The 22,370-nt window shown below is 40.4% G+C and overlaps 1 protein-coding gene and 1 non-coding gene across 2 annotated transcripts; one reads left to right on the top strand and one right to left on the bottom strand.

The window, feature by feature from the left end:
- The first annotated feature begins 3,384 nt into the window (after positions 1–3,384).
- On the top strand, positions 3,385–3,491 carry LOC114401033. The gene has a single exon (XR_003664149.1). It is a non-coding gene; the product is annotated as a small nucleolar RNA R71 (small nucleolar RNA).
- Positions 3,492–12,629: 9,138 nt separating this feature from the next.
- On the bottom strand, positions 12,630–13,211 carry LOC114398659. The gene has a single exon (XM_028360834.1). It carries the CDS (start codon positions 13,209–13,211, stop codon positions 12,630–12,632), a length of 582 nt encoding a protein of 193 aa, XP_028216635.1.
- Positions 13,212–22,370: the final 9,159 nt, after the last annotated feature.

Raw genomic sequence — 22,370 nt, 5'->3', positions numbered from 1 at the left:
TCAAGAGCAAAAACTATGGCTAGAAGCTCCTTCTCAGTAGTAGTATAATTTGCTTGGGCAGCATCTAAAATCCTAGAAGCATAGTATATCACCCTGGGCAATTTATCAATTTTCTGAGCAAGGACAGCCCCCAATGCATAATTTGATGCATCACACATAAGCTCAAAAGGGGCTGTCCAGTCGGGTGCCTGGATGATGGGGGTGGTAGTCAGCGCTCTTTTGAGGCAATCAAAAGCCTCTTTGCATCTGTCATTAAAGTCAAACTCCACCTCCTTTTGCAACAAGTTGGACAATGGAAGGGCTACTTTGCTAAAATCCCTTATAAAGCGCCTGTAGAATCCTGCATGACCAAGAAAAGATCGCACCTCTCGCACACAAGAGGGGTAAGGCAATTATGAAATAACAGAAATTTTTGCAGGATCTACTTCAATACCTTTATTGGAAATAATGTGGCCTAAAACTATACCTTGCTCAACCATAAAATGACATTTTTCAAAATTTAGAACAAGGTTAGTTTCAATGCATCTATTCAAAACTTTTTCCAAACTATTCAAACAACCATCAAAAGAGGATCCATATACAGTGAAATCATCCATAAACACCTCTATGCAATTTTCTAAAAAATCACTAAAAATACTAATCATGCACCACTGGAAGGTACCAGGGGCATTGCACAGGCCGAAAGGCATCCTCCTATAGGCAAAAGTGCCGAAGGGGCAGGTGAATGTGGTCTTTTCCTGATCCTCAAGAGCAATAGTAATTTGCATATAACCAGAAAAACCATCAAGGAAACAGTAGTGGGATTTACCTGCCAGGCGTTCAAGCATCTGGTCAATGAATGGCAGGGGGGGAAAATGGTCCTTTTTGGTAACCTGGTTCAGCCTCCTATAGTCAATGCAGACTTTCTAACTGTTCTGCACCCGAGTAGGAATTAGCTCCTCCTTCTCATTTTTTATCACTGTGAGGCCGGTCTTCTTCGGGACTACCTGGACGGGACTCACCCATTGGTTGTCGGAGATAGGATAAATGATTCCAGCTTGCAAAAGCTTGGTTATCTCCTTCTTCACTACATCAAGAATCACCGAGTTGAGTCTTCTCTGTGGCTGTCTTACTGGTTTAGCTCCATCCTCTAAATTTATTTGATGCATACATGTGGATGGGCTAATACCAGGAATGTCCGCCAGGGTCCAACCTATAGCCTTCTTATGCTTCTTGAGAACTGACAACAACTTCTCCTCTTGCTCATCAGCAAGGGAGGCAGATATAATCACTGGAAAACTCTTGCTATCATCCAAGTAAGCGTATTTTAAATTTGATGGCAGAGGCTTCAATTCTGGTGTGGTCGGCTGGACAGTGGTAGAAGGAGATGGTTTCTCAGCCTTTACCTCATAAAGAAAATCAGAGGTATGTGTACTTCCTGAAACATGGTTAGTCCTATCTGACTCTATAAAATCAATCTCAAGAGGTAAAACACCACCACCAGACATGCAATCAATATCACTCTCAAATTCACTCTCAGATTCACTCTCAGCATCAAATTCAGACATATGATCAAGTACAATTTCAGACTCAATGCATGAAGAGTGAGAGGCATGCAGATTAGAATAAAGATCAGTCATGTATTCATCAACAACATGGTCAATTATTTCAGCACGAAATACAGAAAGATCTTCAGATGGGTATTTCATAGCATCCAGAATATTAAAATGAACAGTTATATCACCAAACTCCATGGATAGTGTGCCTGCATAAACATCTATCTTAGTTCTAGCAGTTTTCATAAAGGGTCTGCCTAGAATGATGGGAACTGATCCTTGAGAGAATCCATCTTCCATATTCAAAATATAAAAATCAACAGGGAAAATCAGTTCACCAACTCTAACTAAGACATCTTCTATGAAACCAACAGGGTAGGCAACACTTCTATTAGCTAAATGAATTACCACATCAGTTAACTGCAAGGGACCTAGAGATAGAGAATTAAAAATAGACAGAGGCATAACACTAACAGAAGCTCCTAAATCTAGCATGGCATTGTCAAACTTACTATTCCCTATAATACAAGGTATGCTGAATGTACCTGGATCTTTGCATTTTTCAGGAATTTGAGGAACAGATTTACCAATCAATGCGGAGACATTTCTGCCCATGCTAATCCGTTCACTTCCTTTAAGCTTCCGCTTATTTGTGAACAGCTCCTTCAAGAATTTGGCATATCTTGGAATTTGCTTTATTGCATCCAACAGAGGTATGTTTACCTCTACTTTTCTAAACGTTTCCAAGATCTCTTTCTCTGCCTCTTCCATTTTTTTGTTGGAAACTGCTCTTGGAGGGAATGGAAGAGGGGGAATGTGCTGCTTCTGCAAATCAGAATTACCTGTGGAAGAAGATTCACCTGCACAGAAATTTTTAGGTAAATTTTTGTCATCACCTTTTTCTGGAGTAGAGTGAAGTTTGGCAGGTTCATTTGCAGATGAGGAAGGTGCCACAGGTTGAGGTCCTTGTCACTGCTTTCCCGACCTCAATGAAATGGCACTGACATTTTTGGGATTTTGGAGAGCTTGAGAAGGCAGCTTGTCAGAATTCTGGGACTGTTGTTGATTCAATTGGGTAGCCAATTGTCCCATCTGATTGGTTAAGCTCTGAATGGAGGCTCTGGTCTCTTGCTGAAACTGCATGTTTTGCATAGTCATTTGCCTCACAAGTTCTTCGAGGGAAGGTTGTGGAGGGGCCTCAACTGTTGGTTGTTTCTGGGGTTGTTGTTGTTGTTGGATTGGTGGAGGAATGTATGGTCTGCTTGGGCCAGCAGCATTTTGGAAGGAAGGAGCAGGCTGCTGTTGTTGTTGTTGAGGGCTTGACCATCTGAGGTTAGGGTGATTCCTCCATCCAGGGTTGTATCTGTTGCTGGAGAGGTCATAATTGTTCTGCTGTGGTTGATTTTGCTGCTGAGGTTGAGGAGGTCTATTGTAAATATTTGCAGCATAAGCTTCAGGCTGCTCGATTGCTCCAGGTTGCTGCATGGAAGGGCAAAGGTCTGTATGGTGGTCAGCAGAGGAGCACAAACCACAAACCCTTGCAACAGGTACAGATTTCTGATTCAAGGCCAGCTGGGTTACCAAGTTAACCAATGCATCCAGTTTTCCTTCAAGCTTCTTAGTCTCAGATGATGCAGCTGAGTTTGTAGCTACCTCATGCACTCCTCTAATGACTATGGCATCATTTATGGCGCTAAACTGCTGAGAGTTGGAAGCCATCTTCTCAATTAAATTTCTGGCTTCAGCAGGAGTCATGTCTCCAAGGGCTCCACCACTGGCAGCATCTATCATACTTCTCTCCATATTACTGAGTCCTTCATAAAAATATTGGAGAAGAAGTTGTTCTGAAATCTGATGGTGGGGGCAACTGGCACATAGTTTCTTAAATCTCTCCCAGTACTCATACAGGCTCTCTCCACTGAGTTGTCTAATACCTGAGATATCCTTCCTGATGGCTGTGGTCCTGGAAGCAGGGAAACTTTTTTCTAAGAATACTCTCTTAAGGTCATCCCAACTCGTGATGGACCTTGGAGCAAGGTAATACAGCCAGTCCTTTGCCACTCCCTCTAATGAATGGGGAAAAGCCTTCAGAAATATGTGATCCTCTTGGACATCTGGGGGTTTCATGGAGGAGCAGACAATGTGAAATTCTTTCAAATGTTTGTGCAGGTCTTCACCTGCAAGGCCATGAAACTTTGGAAGCAAATGAATTAGTCCAGTTTTAAGAACATATGGGACATCCTCATCAGGGTATTGGATGCACAAGCTTTTGTAGGTGAAATCAGGTGCAGCCATTTCCCTTAGAGTCCTCTCACGGGGTGGAGGTTGTGCCATGTTCTCAGAATGTGCAAAATCAGAATGCTCAGAATCAGAATGCTCAAAATTATAATGCTCAAGATCAGGATGTTCAAAATCACCAATAACAGAATGCACAGATTCACCAGTAATGGAATGCTCAGAATGATCAAAAGGTATAAAATGATGCCTAACTAATCTATGAAATTTCCTATCTATCTCAGGATCAAAGGGTTGTAAGTCAGATGGATTGCCTCTAGTCATACACTACATTCAACATGCACACAACTAGTTGCCTTGTCATGTAAATAAAGGTGTAGGTTTGAACTACAACTACCCTCAAATGATATCCAAATGACTTGAAATTTTGTGAGCAACCTTATAAAATGATGAGAAGATAGCACAACAAATTTCAGACAAAAATTCAAAGTCTAACTATGAAAGCTAAAATTGGTAGGTTAAGAAAAATAAGTGAATAAAACTTGAAAAATAAAAAACTTTTGACAGAATCGCTTTTTTTTTTTTACGATGGAGACCTCAGCCGGCCATAGGCATAGGAAATTTTTTTCTACCCCAAATGCATATATAATAATTGCGATTCTGATAACCGGAGCAAAAGTTATGGCCGTTTGAAGTTTTGACAAACACAAAATTTGCTAGTTTTTTGGAACTTTCAAATCTGACCAAACTAAAGGCTCTAGCTATTTTTCCCACAAAATATGGATTAAAAGAAGTTACCACAAAAAAATTCAGCCAAAAATAACAACCCTAGCTACTAAAACAAAAAATCCCAAATAATTCAGCATGGGTGGTCGCTAAAATCCGTCTCTAATTGATTTCTACTACTACTCTGTTTTTCCGCAAGCTGATTTCTACTACTACTCTGTTTTCAAGCACAATCTTCACAGCAAAACACCCAAGACTGAAACAGGGGAAACGCTTAATGGGAAAACTGAAACAGAACACACATTAAACAAAATACCAGGACACTAAACAACACTAACACACATACTAACACAATACTAACAATTAAACATAAAACACGAAAGGATTAAACACACAACACTAGCTAGCTATTATGAACCTTTGGACACTGCTCCCCGGCAACGGCGCCAAATTTGATCGAGGCCGTACCCAAATCAAATAAACATGAAAATGCAGTAACTAGGAAGTGATCCTAGGTCATTTCCCAACGAGCAGTGACAAGCCAAATGTTCATAATATACTTGCAGTAACAGTAACGATGGGGGGGGGGGTTGGTTGTTTGGTAATTAAAGAGCAGAACAAATAAAATGGAATACGAAACTACTAATATTAAAAACGGGTTGTTTCCTCTGATTTAGAAGCCACTCTCTCATCCTGGGTTATGGAGAATTCGTCCCTAACAGTCAACCACTTAATCCAACCCTATTTCAATTTACTAAGCGAAAATCAACTTAGGGTTTTCAATACGTGATTAGGCACCACATACACCAGTTAGCCCTTCGTCCATTAAGCATGAACGCAAGTTAGGCTCAGAGGCAATTAATCGAACACGAAACGTGCACTGATTAATATTCACGAAATTGGGATAACTGGTGAAGGGAAAACTGCCAGGAAACCACATTACAAACGAAACCTCAAAGAGAGTTGGGCTTCGTCCTCAAAAGGAAACAACACCAGAAAATCTAGCCTTCCATGGATTCAAACAGAAAACGCAAATGAAACATGAAGCAGAAACGTAAATGAACAAGAACGTAAAGAATAGAAACGTAAATGAACAGAAATGTAAATGAACAGAAACGTAAATGAAAGTAGAAGAAGAAGCAAGAATGAACTCGTAATTAGAAGCAGAAAACGGAAATTTGCATTAAGAACGAAAACTGTAACAAGGGAACAGAAAAACGTGAAAACATAAAACCAAAGCTCTGAATAATGAAAATAGCATAACAGAATGCCTTCACGAATCCCAAGGCAGCTATTTAAAAAGAGTCACTCAAAGTCACTGGGCCCTATTACAATACTCTGGCCCAAAACGAAATAAACACTGAACAACATAAAATAAAATTGCGAAATTTCCTAATTAGAAATTAACTAAGGTAAGGGCTGCTTTATTTGCCCTCTTCAAGTCCACAACCAAAATCCGGATTAAGCCCAATGTTTCATTAATTCCTGAAATTAGATTAAAAACATCAAATTAGCTAAATGAGCCCAAATAATAAAACTGCTTAATTAATTGACAATTAAGATCAATCAATGATTAAAATGGTGCAAAAAGGGTTTAGAAAATAGAAGAAAATGATGGAACATCTTGGGGGTTGTATTGTTGACTGGCCGTGGCGTGGCTGGGGCTGTGCGTTGGGTCGGCGTTCTCTCTGCCGCGGGCGGTCCTTTTACTTGAGTCGAGAGGGGACTCCCGGCTCGGATTGAAAAATTCGGGGGATTGGGCTGGTATGAGCTTTGGATATTTTGGGGTGCTTTCATCCACGTCGGGGCGGTGGTGACCACGTGGGCATCTCCTTCCTTTTTCCTCACGCCCACCACTGGGGCTCTTCTGTTGTTGTTGGGGGCCGCATTGGAGGCATATTCGAACTTGCCTTTTCTTAGTCCAGATTCAATTCTTTCTCCGGCGAAGATGAGATCCACAAAGTTAGCTGGCATGTAGCCTATCAGCTTTTCAGAGTAGAACGTGGGCAACGTATCTACCATAATTGTGATCATCTCCCTCTCCGTCATGGGCGGGATGACTTGGGCTGCGAGATCTCTCCATCTTTGGGCATATTCTTTGATGGACTCATGCTCACGCTTAGTCATACTCTGTAGCTGGTTCCGATCGGGAGCCATATCAGTATTGTACTGGTACTGCCTAATGAAGGCAGTTGCCAAGTCCTTCCATGATCGGATCTGGGAAGCTTCCAGATTGGTATACCATGCTACAGTCGCTCCGGCCAAGCTGTCTTGAAAGAAATGGACCAACAGCTTTTCGTCCGCAGAATATGCCCCCATCTTTCGGCAATACATCCGAGGATGCCCTTTCGGACATGTCGTCCCTTTGTACTTATCAAAGTCTGGTACTTTGAACTTGGGAGGGATGATGATGTTGGGCACGAGACATAGGTCCGCTAGATCCGAGAATGGGTAATTGCCGAGGCCCTCTACCGCTCTCAGCCTCTCCTCAAGCGCATCAATCTTTCCCTTATCCTCTGCGAAGGGAATGGATTTGATTACGGGTGCGGGTGAAGATGGGACGTGGCGGACTATGTTTGGTTGGGGTAGTTCATGGGGGGATGGATCTTTGAGGCGGAGCAGGGGGCTGAGATGGGTATCTCCTTCCTCATCGTCTTGCACGGGATAGTCGTCATAAGGTGGGAGTTGACCCTCGAAGGTAGGGGCTTGGCATAAATCTTCCGGGGCGGCACGGGGAGCGAAGTCCGGAGGCAAGCCATAGGGGTAAGCTTGCGGACTATACCTCCGACCAAACAGTGCCGTGTTTCTGTCTCGGCCCAGATTTAAGGTGGGCTGTAGCACCGGCTTCGCTTCCCTAGCTGTACTGGAGGCGGTTGCCGTGGCTTTATCCTCTATAGGTTTCTGGAGTTTTAGCATGACCTCCGAGATGGAAGCCATTTGATCTTTTAAGGCCGATAGATCAGCCTTCATCTGTTCCTGCACGCCCTCTTCATTATCCATTTTTCTGGATCGAGTGTTATAGGGGTGCCTTTGTGCTTTCTTAGTTATGATGAAATTCCTAAAGAAATAAACAACGGTGAGTATGCCACCAAAACATGAATATGAAAATGAATGATCGGAGCACTTGGATCCACCCCAAGGTTTTTTAGATAACGTGATGAGTTCAGAACTTCTCATTTTATAAAAAGAACAAAGCTTTCATCTAGCCAAGATTATACAAAGGTGTTACAAGTGAACCTAACGGTTTCTAATTATATGGGTCATCAAATCTATCATGTGTTGACAGTAATTGATTAGCCCATGAATCTCCTCAGGGGCCGTACAGACTTCGGCCATGGCTTTTGCTTTGGCTAATAGACGCGGGAGGTCTTGACTTCCATTCAAGGTCAAGGTGAACCTATCCATCCATATAGTCGCTTCCTGATGCAATGCATCAATCACCCTCCCTCTTGCTTCTTTTTCGGCGTACACTTGTGCAAACTCCTCCACTAGCTCTTGTTCATGGGTCACAGACTGGTTCAACTCTTCCTTGTACTGCCCTATGATAGCTAGCATGCTTTGCTCTGTGGCTTCCAAGTGTTGGGCCAAACTCCTCTTGGACCTTGCACAAGCAGCTAAATCTTCTTTTAAGATCATGCCATGCACCCGTGCCCGGTGTCTTTCCTCTCTTCGGAGCTTGAGCTCATTGTTGCTACCCCACAATGCTCCTCGAAATTTCTCTCGGCCATGTTCCTCCTTGCGGTCCCTTTTGGTTTCTTGTTCAAGGGCTCTTGCAGTGACCGCGTTTTCCTCTTGTAACTCGGTGCACTCTTTCCGGATGTGTGTAGCGGCTGATTTGAACTTCTCCTTGGCGAGTCTTGCCTTCCCTAGCTCTAATTTTAGAGCTCGGACTTCTTCATCTTCCTCCGGAGCTTCGAAGTTCTCCTCATCGATAACTTTCAACTTGGAGAGCCAATCTAACCCTCGCGTGTGAACTCTTAGCCATCCATGATAACCACCGATGACGCCATTTCGGATGTCTCTAAGCTCCTTGTCTTTCCTCAACGGACTTCTCCACACCTTGTGGACTCTTTGTATCACCTTGAGACTTTGCGCGCCTAGATCCCTCACAAGGAAAGGCGAGAGACTTTCTTCTGTTGGCGCTCCCCTCATGGGGTACCCCAGCTGTCTTATGGCAAGTGCGGGATTATAGTTAATACAACCCCTCGTCCCTATCAACGAAACATTAGGGTAGTCCCCACACGAGAAAAGAACTCCCTCCTTGCCTTCCTTCCATCGAGGAAACCAATTGATTGTGCTGCCTCCTATCCCAGCCAAATGTTGGTCCCAATCGACTCTTCCTTTTTCGGCGCATGAGCGATAACTTTGAAGCGGACACGGGTGTCTTGTGTCTTGTTGGAATAGGTGTGAAACCAACCACACACAGAGAGCGGGTAAACAACAGACAATCCGTGCACTATTTTTCTCACACCTCCGGTCAAAGGTGTCAAACAAATCTGCCAAGATAGCCACCACTGGACTCTCCTTGCTATGGTGATATGCGAGGAAAGCATCAATGGCGGCTAAGTCCACCAAACCATCCATGTTCGGAAAGAGGACAAACCCAAAAATCAACAAAGCTAATATATCCGCAAACGGGCCCCACTTCTCTTGGCTCGCCATATCCCTTGCCTTGCCTTCCAAGTATTTCTGTGGCAGGCCTACTACGCCGTTGCGAGTTTGCTTCATGCGATCCAACTCTTTTGCCAAATCCCTGACCACAGCTGCAATCTTGCTCAAGGAGGGAAGAAACCCGGAGAAAAGATATGGTTTTCTTCCCCCACGAGGGCATCCTAGTATTTCCTCAAACTCTTCAATAGTCGGTACCATTTGGAAGTCCCCAAACGTGAAGCACCTCAACGGCTGGTCATAGTATTGGGTGAGGGATACAACAGCTTCCGTAAATACCTTCGCTGCGGTCAAATCTAGAATCTTCCCGTACACTTTGCGGAAGGCTTGCCTTTGGAGAGGTCCCATCAATCGTCCCAATTCCTTGAGGCTGGTGACATCTAGACTTTTAACCTTGACTTGGTAAAACCTTTTGCCGTTTTGATTTGTCCCCATCATTTACCTAAAAAAGGGGTGGATCAAGACTCCGACATGAATGATGCAATGCGTATGCATGAAACGGAAAGAAAACAACACAAAGGGGTAATTCACACATACGAGACCGCAGAGATCCAATTTTAATGCTACGTTTTGGGCATGATGGCGCCTCAACGTAGTATTAAAAAGGTTACGTATTACTCTAAAGAAACCAAACATCACTAGCATAACTATAAACTAGTGCTATTTACCAAAAAATGCATGAGAACGAATGGCACGGAGCGTGTTTGCTCTTTGCCCCTATTTGGGAACCTATAGGACAATATCTAGGGGTCTCTAATAACTACTCCCCAACAATTCATAACTCACACGGCTGTTTTCTAGAGGTATCATCACTCAAGATAATAATATTGTGGCGGTATGGAATACCAGCGACAACACATTATAAAGAGAGAAAGCTCTAGACGAGGTTTCACTATTATCAAGCAAGTCGGAGACCTAGCATGATGATAGATTCACCTCCACTCCTTAAATTCCCATGAACCCGGGTATAGGGCCCCTTTTTTTACTGAAACCCGTGGGTGCTTAGAATGCAGTGTAAAGAATGCGAAATAGACAGCAGTTATTTACATTTTACACAGTTTAATAAATGCACACAGAAGGTTTCATAATTCCACAATTCCCTTAGAATAGGCCTAACTCACAAAAAGGTCCTCAGTGGAGTCGCCAACTGTCGCAACATGCCCTTTTGCGGGCGAGCGAGGCGAGGCTCACGGGTGCGCAAAAACACCTCTTTTCGATTTCTGCCACATTACGGAATTTCACGGATCGCGTAAGCCTGCTTCCTTTTGATTTCCGACACGTCTCGGGACTTCACATATTATGCAACAAAGGATGCCAAGAATCTCAAAGCGGCCAACCAAAGGTTGCATGTCATCAAGTAATAATCCCCGGACGAAATTAGGGTATGACACAATGGCAACATCAATGTTGCCGTCCACAAAGTCAGTCAACTCCTCATCCCAATGGCGTCTCTCAAGTTCCTCCTTGAACTCATCAAACTCCGTATAGTAAACTACCACCTTCCTCTCTGGTAAAAGCCTACGAGGCATAATAACATCTGTGTATCTTTCCCAAGCCTCTTGAGAAATGAATCTGGATCTGTCAAATCTGACTTGAGTAGGTGTATAGGTGTAGAGGGTGCCTTTCTTTTCCTAGAAGCCATCTGCAAAATATAAGACAAAACACAAAATATTAGTACAGGTTTATTCTCAAGAAAATAGAAAAATTAAATTGAAAACAGAGTTGGGCGCTTAGTGCAGCATGCTGAGCTTAGCGCGCCTTACGAAATTAACACAAGCGCTAAGCGCAGCGAGCTGGCGCTTACCTCGAAGACACAAAATTTTCTGCAAAATAGGCTTAGCGCACAAAGGTGCTTAGCCTAAGTCCACAATTTTAGAAACAATAGAGGATTGGGGCTTAGCGCAGCATGTCGGTGCTTAGCTTAGCCTCAACAAAAAGAAACTGAGGCTTAGTGCACAGGAGCGCTTAGCCTTATTACAAAGGTAAAGAAACAGAACCTAAGTGGCCCTTAGCTCAACAAGCTGAGCTTAGCGCTTGAACTACACTGGGTATCACAGTATACCATTGACGCTTAGCGCACAGGCGCGCTTAGCATCTGCAACGTTTTGGTTCAACAACCAAGATGAACGTGCTTAGCACGACATGGTCCACTTAGCATGATCATCAGAAATCCTAAAAATTTAACTGTTGCGATGAACAGGCTAAACGCAGTAGGCGCAGTTAGCGCGATCATCGCGAATTCTAGAAAGATACACAGGGGTTTTCACCCCTTTTTAACCACATTGCCCCTAATGGGCTTCTAAACTACCTAAGGTCCTAAAATACATAACCCTAAAACTAGGTAACCTAACCTACAACAATACTAGCTAAGAAAACATAAATCCTTTATCCTAAGGTGTGAAGCATTAAATACAAAGCAAAAGGAAATCCAGAAACTTACTTGGATGTGTAATGTAGAGTATGAGGAAGTAAAGGATGCAGAGGAGTAGTAAGCACAAAACATAAACAAAAGAATGCTCAGGGATAAGAGGTTGTAGAGGTTTGGGTGCAAAGGTAGCAACCCAAGTGCCTCTGCCTCTACTTTTTAAAAATTGAAATTCGGATGGCATGCTTAGCGCACAACTGCTCTTAGCGTGCCAATTTGACGTTTGAGTTTAAAACACTAGCGCTTAGCCTAGCCTCGCGCTAAGCCCAACTTGAGGTTGTAAAATTCAGTAAGAATTTAGGCTTAGCGCGGCAGCGACGATTAGCGCTTTTTTCAACACCAAAAATCTTTCTGCAATATGCGCTTAGTCTGAGATGCGAGGCTTAGCATACATCAAGCTTCAACTTGCAGTGAGTGATTCAGGCTTAGCGCCACTACCTGCACTAAGCGCACTTCCAATGACTTCAAAACAAAATGATGTTGGTGCTTAGCGCATCCTTTCTCGCTAAGCTCAGCTTGAAAGCTCGACTTACAGAATGAATCTAGGGCTTAATGCAGGATGGTACGCTTAGCGCAACTATAATAAATTTTCACAGAGAGGAAGTGGCGCTTAGCGCATCATCCATGCTAAGCCGACTGCTTAAGGTGTAACTTACAATGAAGATGTTGGGCTTAGTGTAGCGATGTGCACTTAGCTGAACCATTCAGCCAATCAATTAGGGGTCTTTGCGCTTAGCGTGAGCAAGCTCGGCTTAGCGCATGAAGAGATGGTGCTTAGCGCAAGGTTTGCGCTTAGCGGATAAACAATCTGAAAATTTTTCTAAGTCATTTTCTACTTATCTCTTCACACATAATTTAAAAACCCTTTTTGTTCATTACTAAACAATCTGAAATCAATCACAATCACAAGCAAGATGTCATAACTAAATGCAAGAAATAAAAATGAAGATAAAGAAGGGAAAGAAAAACCGGGTTACCTCCCAGTAAGCGCTTCTTTAACGTCACTATCTTGACGCATCTTCCTGTTATCCAGGATCGAATTATGTTCCCACTTCAAGGACCTTCTTCTCAGGTCTTCTTTCTTCCATCACATGAACTTTAAAATAGACATTCCGGTCAGGTGGTTCTTTATCTTCATGAAATAGATCAAAGCTGATTTTCTGATCTTCTATGCCCATCTGCAACATCTTCTTTCCCATATCTACTACACAGCTTGCAGTAGACATGAATGGGTGGCCAAGAATGAGAGGAATATCAGCATCCTCTTCTATGTCTATCACCACAAAATCAACTAGAAATATAAGGTGTTTCACCTTCACCAAAACTTCTTCAATCACTCCATATGGTCTTGCGATGGAGCGATCAGCTAACTGGAGGGCCATGCGTGTAGGTATTATCTCTATCTCTCCAAGTCGTCGACACGTGGAGAGAGGCATTAAGTTGATACTAGCTCCTAAGTCTATGAGAGCTTTTCCTACAGTAACCTCACCAATGGAACACGGTATCGTGACAACTCTAGGATCTTTGTGCTTAGGTGGAAGAATGCATTGAATCACAGCACTACAATTGCCTTCTACCACAATTCTATCACTATGGATGTACCGGTTCTTCTTTGTTAGCATATCTTTTAAAAATTTGGCATAGAGGGGTATTTGTTGAAGTGCTTCTCCTAAGGGTAAAGTAATTTCTAGTTTCTTGAAGATATCAAGAAATTTGGCCAAATGTCTTTCTTTCTCTTTTCGGGAAGGTACCAAAGGATAAGGTACTTCCTTGCCTTCATTTGAAGTAGTATCCTTCTTCTTGTCAGTGTTTACCTCACTCTTGCCTTTCCTTATCTCATCATCAACAACTTTCACTTTTTGTTTTTCATTTTTCAACTTTTTTTTTCTTTTTCTTCTTCTTTTATTCTTTCTTTTTCTTTCTCTTTTATTGGTGTCTCTTCATCCTTATCATCTTTAGTCTCCTCATTAATCTCTTCAAGTTCTACAAAATCAGAAATAGGTTCAAGGGCTGGCTTAGGTGCCAGTTGTTGTTTATGTTCCTCCATCTTCTTTGCAGCTTCACTATCATTTCCTTGGATTGCCATTCTACTTCTAGTCATCACATCTTTACATTCCTCAGGATTTTTCTCTGTATTAGTTGTAAAACTGCTTGATTATCTATCCGCCAATTGCTTTATAAGCTATCCCACTTGGACCTCAAGATTCTTTATGGCAGACTCTGTGCTATTCTGATTGGACATAGAAACCTGCATAAACTGAGCTAGAGTATCTTCAAGCTTCGTTGTGCGATCATAGAGACTAGGCCCTTGTTGCTGTGGCCTTGTGGATGGTCCACCTTGATCTCTATTGAACTAATTTCCAGGGTGGTTCCTCCATTGTCCCTGTTGTTGATTATATTGCTAGCCATGTTGGAATCCAGAAAATCCTCTTGCATTAAAATTGTTTTTGGGCTGATTTCCCGTGTAATTGACTTCATGAGTGGGGTGTTCTTCAATAGGAATACAACATCCAGATTCATGAGCTCCCCCACAGATGGTACATCATGCAACCTGCAAAATAGAAGCATGTGAAGTTTGTGCAGAATGAATTTGAGTTGGCAACTTACTTAGTGTTTCAGTCAAGGCTTCCAATTGCTTAGACAACAATTTGTTATGTGTCAAAAATGCATCTTGGGAGGTTAACTCCAATAAACTCTTTTTGGTAGGAATATGAGCTCTATCTCTCAAACCATAACTTATCAATGCTGGTGAAAAATTGTGGCACATTAGAACTTGAATAATCTTCCAGAGTAACTCTTCTTGGCTCTTCAGCCATGATGTAGTCTTCACTAGGATCTAAATGAGAATGTTTTGCAATAGGAAAACTAGAAGATTCCGCAGAAGATTGAGGTTCTTCCTTTGGAATTGATGCTGCCTCTAAATCCTGCAAAAATTTTCTAATTCTCTCTTGATTATTGTTTGCTTTTGGCAAGTGCACCAGATCGCGTAAGTAGTATAAAACGGTAAGAACCGAGTATCAAACTCTTGGGGAACTTGTGTTACTTGGTAAAGCTATTTCAGTGAATAGGTGTCTAGTGTGAAAAGAGATGTGTTTACTATGAACAGGTGTGTAAACTAACTATTAAAAGGGAAAATCATGTGAGAAATGATGCCTAAAGACAAATAGGTAACACGTTGGTCTTCCTAATAGGTGCCTGATGTTAAAAGGATATTCTCTACTTAACAATGCTCTTGCGTTCTATGGTGTCTCCTGAAATGCTAAACCCCGATTCCTCATGATAGTCTAGCCTAATCTTGATCAAGCATCGTTTGTAGATTCCTCTTGTTGGACTAAACTCGGCCAGGACCGCATTAAGACAAACATACAACAACTAGGTTATCATACCCCGATCCCTCGTGATAGTACGACAAACTAGCCTTGTCCTATGAAATTCTAAGAATCAGACCAGTTTCCACTGTTGAATGATCCTAAAAACACATGCATCTACGTGATCGAGGCAAAAGCATGGTAGAATGAAGTTATGATAGCACAATGAACACACAAAACATCATTAAATAGATAAAAAAAAAAAGATATTTACATCAAGTACCTACAAGGAAGATCCAACAAAGGAAGATCCAACAAAGGATTTAGCTTTCCATAACTAGGAAGCTTCCTTTACAACAAAGAGAAGAGAAAGATGAAAGATTGCAGAAATACAAGTAGTGGGGATGTCTCCTCCACCTCTAGGACCTCACAATCACTCACAAACTCATCTCAAGCTCTTAGGACGACTTCCTCTTCAAGCTCTGGTCTCTGCAGATCTTCACACAGCAAAATCTCTCAAACTCTCTGGAACTTGGACCTTTCTCTCTCTAGATCTCTCTAGACATGCAGAAGCTTCAAGAAAAGGCCAAACTCCCATAAAAAATCTGATTTCAGGCTTAAATATGCGGCTTTGTTCGTGCTCATGCGCTTAGGTAATTCTAAACCGCTCAGCGCGCATGAGTGAATTTCGACTTAGCGCGGCTTTTCTCACTCAGCGGATGGACTGAAGCGGTGCGCTTAGCGGGATGGCCCTTCGCTCAACAAAAAAGCACAACTCATCCTTCTTCCAGATTCTTCCTCGCGCTTAGCCGAGGAATGGTGCGCTCAGCGGATGGTTTGCTAAGCCAACAGATTGGCTTAGCGAGAGGGTGAAAATCAGCACTTCAAAACTTGCCTAATTAACCTGAAATTGAGAGAAAATGGTTATTAAACACACAAAATGGAAGTACTAATTATTTATTACCTATCTTTAACAAAAAGTAATTACAACACTACAAAATAACCATAAATTGGAGGAGTTTGATATAATTTACACAGGTTTTATACACAAAAGTTAGTCGTATTCATCAACTAACAATTACGCCTTCTACAAGTGGCGTTAATCTCCAAATCAATGGGAATCAAATCACCTGCAGAAGATCTTCTTTGCATACACAAACAGTACAGCAGTTATCCAATTCAAAAGAACAATGAATGGACTAAAACTACTATGTTAGTCAAAAGAATCAAAAAATTGAAAAAGTAAAATTAAAGCAATGCTGCAAACTGAACTAAACTCTACTAACAGTTTAGTTCCCTGACAACGACGCCATAAATACTTTTTTGGATTTCCCCTGCGGTTACTTTTTGTTCCACCTTTTTTTCGTTCAAATATATTCAAGGGAAATCCAGTTTGCCAGAAAGCACACCGGATCATCAAGTATTTAAAAATTAAAACGGATGAATCCGAGTATCGAACACAGGGAACAGATGTTAGCCTGAATTAAGTTCAGAAATGAAGCATTGTTAAGAGAACATGTATGATTCATAATCTCAAATAGAATTTAAACTAAGTTTTATGCTAAAAACTATAAAATGTAAAGTAAGTAAAAGTGATAGCAGTAGGTAGAAATGTTGGGTCTTTCTAAGAAACAAGTTGATGCATAGAAATATATTTCTCTAATCAATCGTGCTCTTGTGTTCTATGCTGTAGCCTAAATTACTAAACCTTCGATCCCTCGTAAGGCCAAATTAATCCAAGTTTCATCTGCAGATCCCTCATTTAAGACTAGGCCCAATTTAGACAACCCTCTTAGGTTTAGACTAACTTAAACTGAGTTTCATCCGCAGATCCCCCATGTAAGACTAGACTCAACTCAAGTAGCTTACGAAAGTTTAGCCTAATTTAGCCTAAGCTTCGTCCGCAGATCCCTCATGTAAGACTAGGCCTAAACTAAACAACATTATTGTAACAATATAATTAAAACCAAAACTTAACCTGCAGATCCCTCATGTAAGACTAAGTTTTGATCCTGCTTCAATCAAGTTCTAAGGCAACGGTACATTTCCTAATGCTAAAGTCACCTAACTATGCGCACAAATGGGTGATCAGACTAAAAGCATACAAACATTAAGCATTGAACACAGAAAACATAATCAATTAGATATTAGGTATTTACATCAGCTGTTCATTAGAAATCCCCAACTAGGGTGTTCAGCCAACCATTACAGAAGAAACCCTAATAATAATAAGCTTACAAAACCTAGGTATCTCTGCAAAAGCTGCTCCTTTTCCTGCCTCCAGAGCTGTTTTCCCTAAATGGGCACTGTGGCTACTGTGGAATTCTGTGCCATGGGTCTTGTCTCAAATGTGTAAAAGCTGTACAAAAGCTATACCCTAATTCTACACAAAACAGGCTCTGAAATAGCGACGCTGTGCTTAGCGCCACCTTCGCGCTTAGCGCAGGTAAGTGAAATTGGGCTTAGCACTAGTCTCGCGCTTAGCCTGGCTCAAGGCACCTGTTGCGCTTAGCACACAAATCTCGCGCTTAGTGCGCGACCTTGATATTGATGCCCTTCTAGATTCTTCTATCGTGCTAAGCGCGTTGAAGCTACGCTTAGCAGTGGATGCACGCTTAGCCCAACTGCAGAGCTAAGCTCAACTGTCACTTTTAGCACTTCATGACTTAGCCTCTTTTTCACCTGAAATTGCACATGTTTCATCATTAAATCCAATGGACATATTCTAGAGACAGCTTTATCCATAAAACAAAATTTATTTACAAAAATCACTACAAAATAACCATAAATTGGGGAACTATACAAGTTTTGGAAAATGATTTCTATACAAAAGTTAATCATATAAAGTGACTAACAGTTCCGTAACGCTTCCGTGACGTTTCCATGATCAATTCCGCGAACATTCTTTGTCGTTCTTCATCCGTTCTTCATCATTCATCGTTCTCCGACCGGTTAGTTTTCGATTTCGAAGCTTTGAATTGATTCTATGCACCCTTAGGGGCCATTCTTGCTTTGTATGTCTTCATCTTCATTCTTCTATCGTCGGTATTCTTTTTCTTTGTTTTAAGCTAGTTTCGACCGATCATTTAAGTCGTAATCTCCCTTAATCAATGTTAAAATGAATTTCAACCGATCGTTTGCGTTGTAATCTAATTTAATAACCTTTAAAATAAAATCCAATCGATCGTTTACGATTTAACCTCAGTTAATCATCAAAAAGGTAAGTTTCAACCGGTCATTTACTTTGAAAGTTCGCTTCTTAATAAGTTGAGAAATAACCAAGTGAAACCAAAGCTAAAATCAACTCACAAATCAAGCTTTGTCCACAAGAAAATCATTTGAATCCGTTCAAATGTCCAACACCTTAACGGTTTCTCCCTTTTTTACTTTTATCGGTTAAAACGAACCGTTTAAAAGTCTAAAATCAACATCCCGCATAACTTTCTCGCTTTTTAAAAGAACTGCGTAGGTCGGAGTTCCTCATTGCAATTGAGGATACATAGGAGCAAAAACCCCACTTTTGTCGACCCCAAAAGATAAAAAACATAAAAAGGGGAAAAAGAAACAAACTTGAAGTCATGATTTTGCACATTTTATTAAAGGCTGACGTCCCTTGTGACGGATGCGTAGGGTGCTAATACCTTCCCCGTGCATAAACAACTCCCAAACCTTTTATTCTTAATGTTCGTAGACCGCTTTTTGGTTTTTTCTAATGTTTTCCTCAAAAAAATGTTGGTGGCGACTCTGCGTGTTTTCCTTCCTTGGAAGACGCACCCGTGAGCCTCGCATCACCCTCCCGCCGAAGGTTAGGTTGCGACAGAGGATCCTAATGACTAGTACCCTCACCATTAACACTAGATGAATGAAGACTCGTGTTGGTTCCTAAATTGTGGTTCTTTCTTGTTGGGAGTTTGCAAAAGGTAAAAGTTAGGAATCAAAAGAACTCAAGATAAGTGTGATAAGCATGAAGAAAGTATTATGCAAAAACAAGATAAACTAGACGTGACTAGTAAAGAAAATAAGCTATGAAAGTAAGCAAGAAATTATAGTGCAAGAAATGTAAACTAGGCGGATCCTTAGAGTGTTTGGATGACCACATTTAAGGTTCCCAACAAAACACTCACTATCCTACGGGAAAATTGCCTAGGATTATTACACATAAATGGAAGTTTGGTAACCTATTGGAGGCTCCCAACACACTTGCAACGAAAGGCCTTTTTGTTACAAAATTTGAAAGCAATGAAGGTAAGTAAATTACCAATTACAATGTTACAAAAAAGTCCTCAATTTTGGTGGTTTTTCTCTCTTTGGTGTTTCACTCAATTTGGAGTGCTTCTTAGTCCAATGTTTGGCCCCTTGCTTCTTGACTCAAATTCTTCAAGGGATGGCACCAATCCTCCTTTCCAATTCCCTATATGGCAACTCACAAACAAGGAAACAAAGAGACAAGCAATAACCAACAACCAAAAAATGAAATGAAAGCTAAACCAATAGAGTTTTAACAAGACAAATTTTCAAGGATTATTCAACAATTAAAGCAATGAAAGGCACATAAAAGCAATGTAGGACTCAAAGAGAAACCTAGAATGGCTTTAGAATAGAGTAAAAACACTAAAAAAAAAAGACTCAAGAAACCTCTAGTTTTGGCACTTATTTTCACACTAATTTTCAATTGAAATTTCAGAACTAAGACTAGTATAAAATAGGCACTAATTATTGAACAAATTTTCAGCCAAAACAACAGGTACACTTCCCTTTCACTTTTTTTTCCAGGACACTGATTTTCCTGCCAACTTGTGTGATTTTTCTTATTTTTTTCATTCTATCCAAATCACTTGGTTTTTTTATAATTTTTTCCATGTCTATAAAATTCAGTAAAACTTTCAGCTCAAAATTTGCAATGACCAATTCCCAGTAATTTTTACAAGTTCGCATGTTCAAGCTGCCAGCACCAGTGATTTCAGACTTCGAATTTTTTAATCATGGTATATTGATTGCCTTAGGCTTACTTTCAACCTTCCTATGTATGTTGAACTAACTAGGCTTGTTTACCATAATTTTAGGAGTTCAATATCCAATTAGGATCAAAATTTCTGCCAGCAATTCAATCACCAAAACTCAAAGTCACAATAGACACAATCATAAGAAAACCTAAAAGTTCAAGAAAAGGTTCACAATCAAAGACTCTCTAAGAATTTTGCATGAACATATTAAGGACTAATTAACATTCAAGATTTGACTCAAATCAAATAATAGGCAAAAAAAATTTCATACACTCATGAACAAATGAGTTAGACAAAGAAACAAGAAAAAATAAAATTCAGCACAACATAAGGAATCTTATGTGACAAGTTTCATGACTAGACATGACTTCTATGACAAAACTACAATAGGTGAACATGTCACTCTAGATTTTTGAGGTTTTCTTCTACTTTAATGTTTTTTAAATAATTTAATGGTTTAGGTTTCATACACAAAAAATAGCAAAACAAAACTCAAAGGAACCTAAACTCAACATAATTCATGGTTCAAGAATTATCCTTACTGGTTGGATGTTTGGTTCCAAACATATTGAAGATCATTTCTTCATCTTGCACCCTCGATTTCAACTTCCCTTTCCTCATATAAATTAAAAAATGAGTTGTCCTCATGAATGGTTTTCCAAGAATAAGGTGAACTTCAATATCCCCTTCCATGTCCATAATTACAAATTCAGTTGGAAATATAAATTTATCCATATTCACTTGCACGTCTTCCACCACTCCATATGACACTTTGATTGATCTGTTAGCTAGCTAAAGTGTCATCCTTGTGGGCTTAATCTTTACATCTCCACCCTTTCTAAGCATGGAAAGTGGCATGAGATTAATGCTTGCTCCCAGATCCAACATTGCTTTTCTCACGGATAGATTCCCAATTAAGCATTGAATGGTGAAACTTCTTGGATCTTTATGCTGTTGGACCTTGTGGCCTCAGATATCTTAAGAAGGGGGGGTTGAATTAAGATAACAAGAACTATTCCCCAATTTAAATCTTGCTCCCTCTCTTTAGATTAACAATGCATCCTTAACATGAATTACTCAAAAGATAATTCAGAATAAACTTCTTTAAAGGCAAAAGATAAATAGCAATAAATAAAAGAAGTTTAAGGGAAGAGAGAAATGCAAACTTGATTTATACTGGTTCGGTCACTTCCTGTGCCTACGTCCAGTACTCAAGCAACCCACTTGAGATTTTCCACTCTCTTTGTAAAATCCTTTTACAAAGTCTGAATCACACAGGGACAACCCTTCCCTTGTGTTCAGGAATCCTTTACAACAAGAGACCCTCGGTCTCTTAACCCCTTTTCAGAAGTAAAAGAAAAGAAGAAGAAATCTCTCTTGAAAGAGACAGATTGTACAATGAAGATCAATCACAATTCCTTATTTGAATATGCAAGTGTTTGACCAAGGAATCTTTGAGAGGATAAGACATTTTGGGCAATCAAAAACTCTCTCTTATTATTCGTGTTTCCAAGTCACATATAAATAGACCTTTGATGGCCATTCATAAACCATTTGAATAGATGTGACTCTTGAAAGTTATTTTCTGAAAATCTCCTCTGGTAATCGATTACAATAGTTGTGTAATCGATTACAGGCTTTAATATTTGAATTAAAACGTTTATTAACTGCTGGTAATCGATTACCAATATGGTGTAATCGATTACACAGTCTAAAATTTGAATTCAAATATTTAGTAGCTATTGTAAAGCATTTTTGGCCACTGGTAATCGATTACATCCTCTGGTAATCGATTACCAGAGAGTAAATCTCTTGAAAAACACTTTTTAACATGCATTACTTGGCCAAACCTTTTGCTATATCAATTAGGAATTTCCTTCCTAATGTACTAGTGATCATCTTGATGTTGTGGCTTGTATTCTTGAATCATTTGCATCATTTGCTTTTCTTCATCATGATCATCATCAAAACACCAAAGGCATTTGCATCTACAATCTCCCCCTTTTTGATGATGACAATACAATACCTGAGATCAAGATTCAAGCAAGCAACAACCAATTGTGTATAGATAAAATGTGCGTTTACTCCCCCTATATTTCGGAATTTATGATCACTTTTATCACTTGATTTCTAAGCTCTTTGATCATCATCAAAACACCAAAGATCTTCTACAATCTCCCCCTTTTTGATGATGACAATCCCTGAAATCAAGACAAACCATATACAAGATGATAGCATGTTCACACAGCCCTTACTCCCCCTATCTTTTAGCATGTATGCCTATGCCTAACTTTAATGAGTAGTTTAATTGATTTCTAACCCAAGGTCTCTCAAGTTCTCTCCCCCTTTGGCAACATCAAAAAGAACTAGACAACACAATCAAAAACCAAACACAATAAATATCCAAACAACGCCATTCATGAAGCCAAAATAAAACCATACATTTGCATAATCAACTAAAGCAATGTCT

This window comes from Glycine soja, chromosome 19 (assembly GCF_004193775.1).
Source record: "Glycine soja cultivar W05 chromosome 19, ASM419377v2, whole genome shotgun sequence".
Taxonomy (NCBI): Eukaryota; Viridiplantae; Streptophyta; class Magnoliopsida; order Fabales; family Fabaceae; genus Glycine; species Glycine soja.
This window is presented reverse-complemented; position numbering and strand designations above follow the sequence as displayed.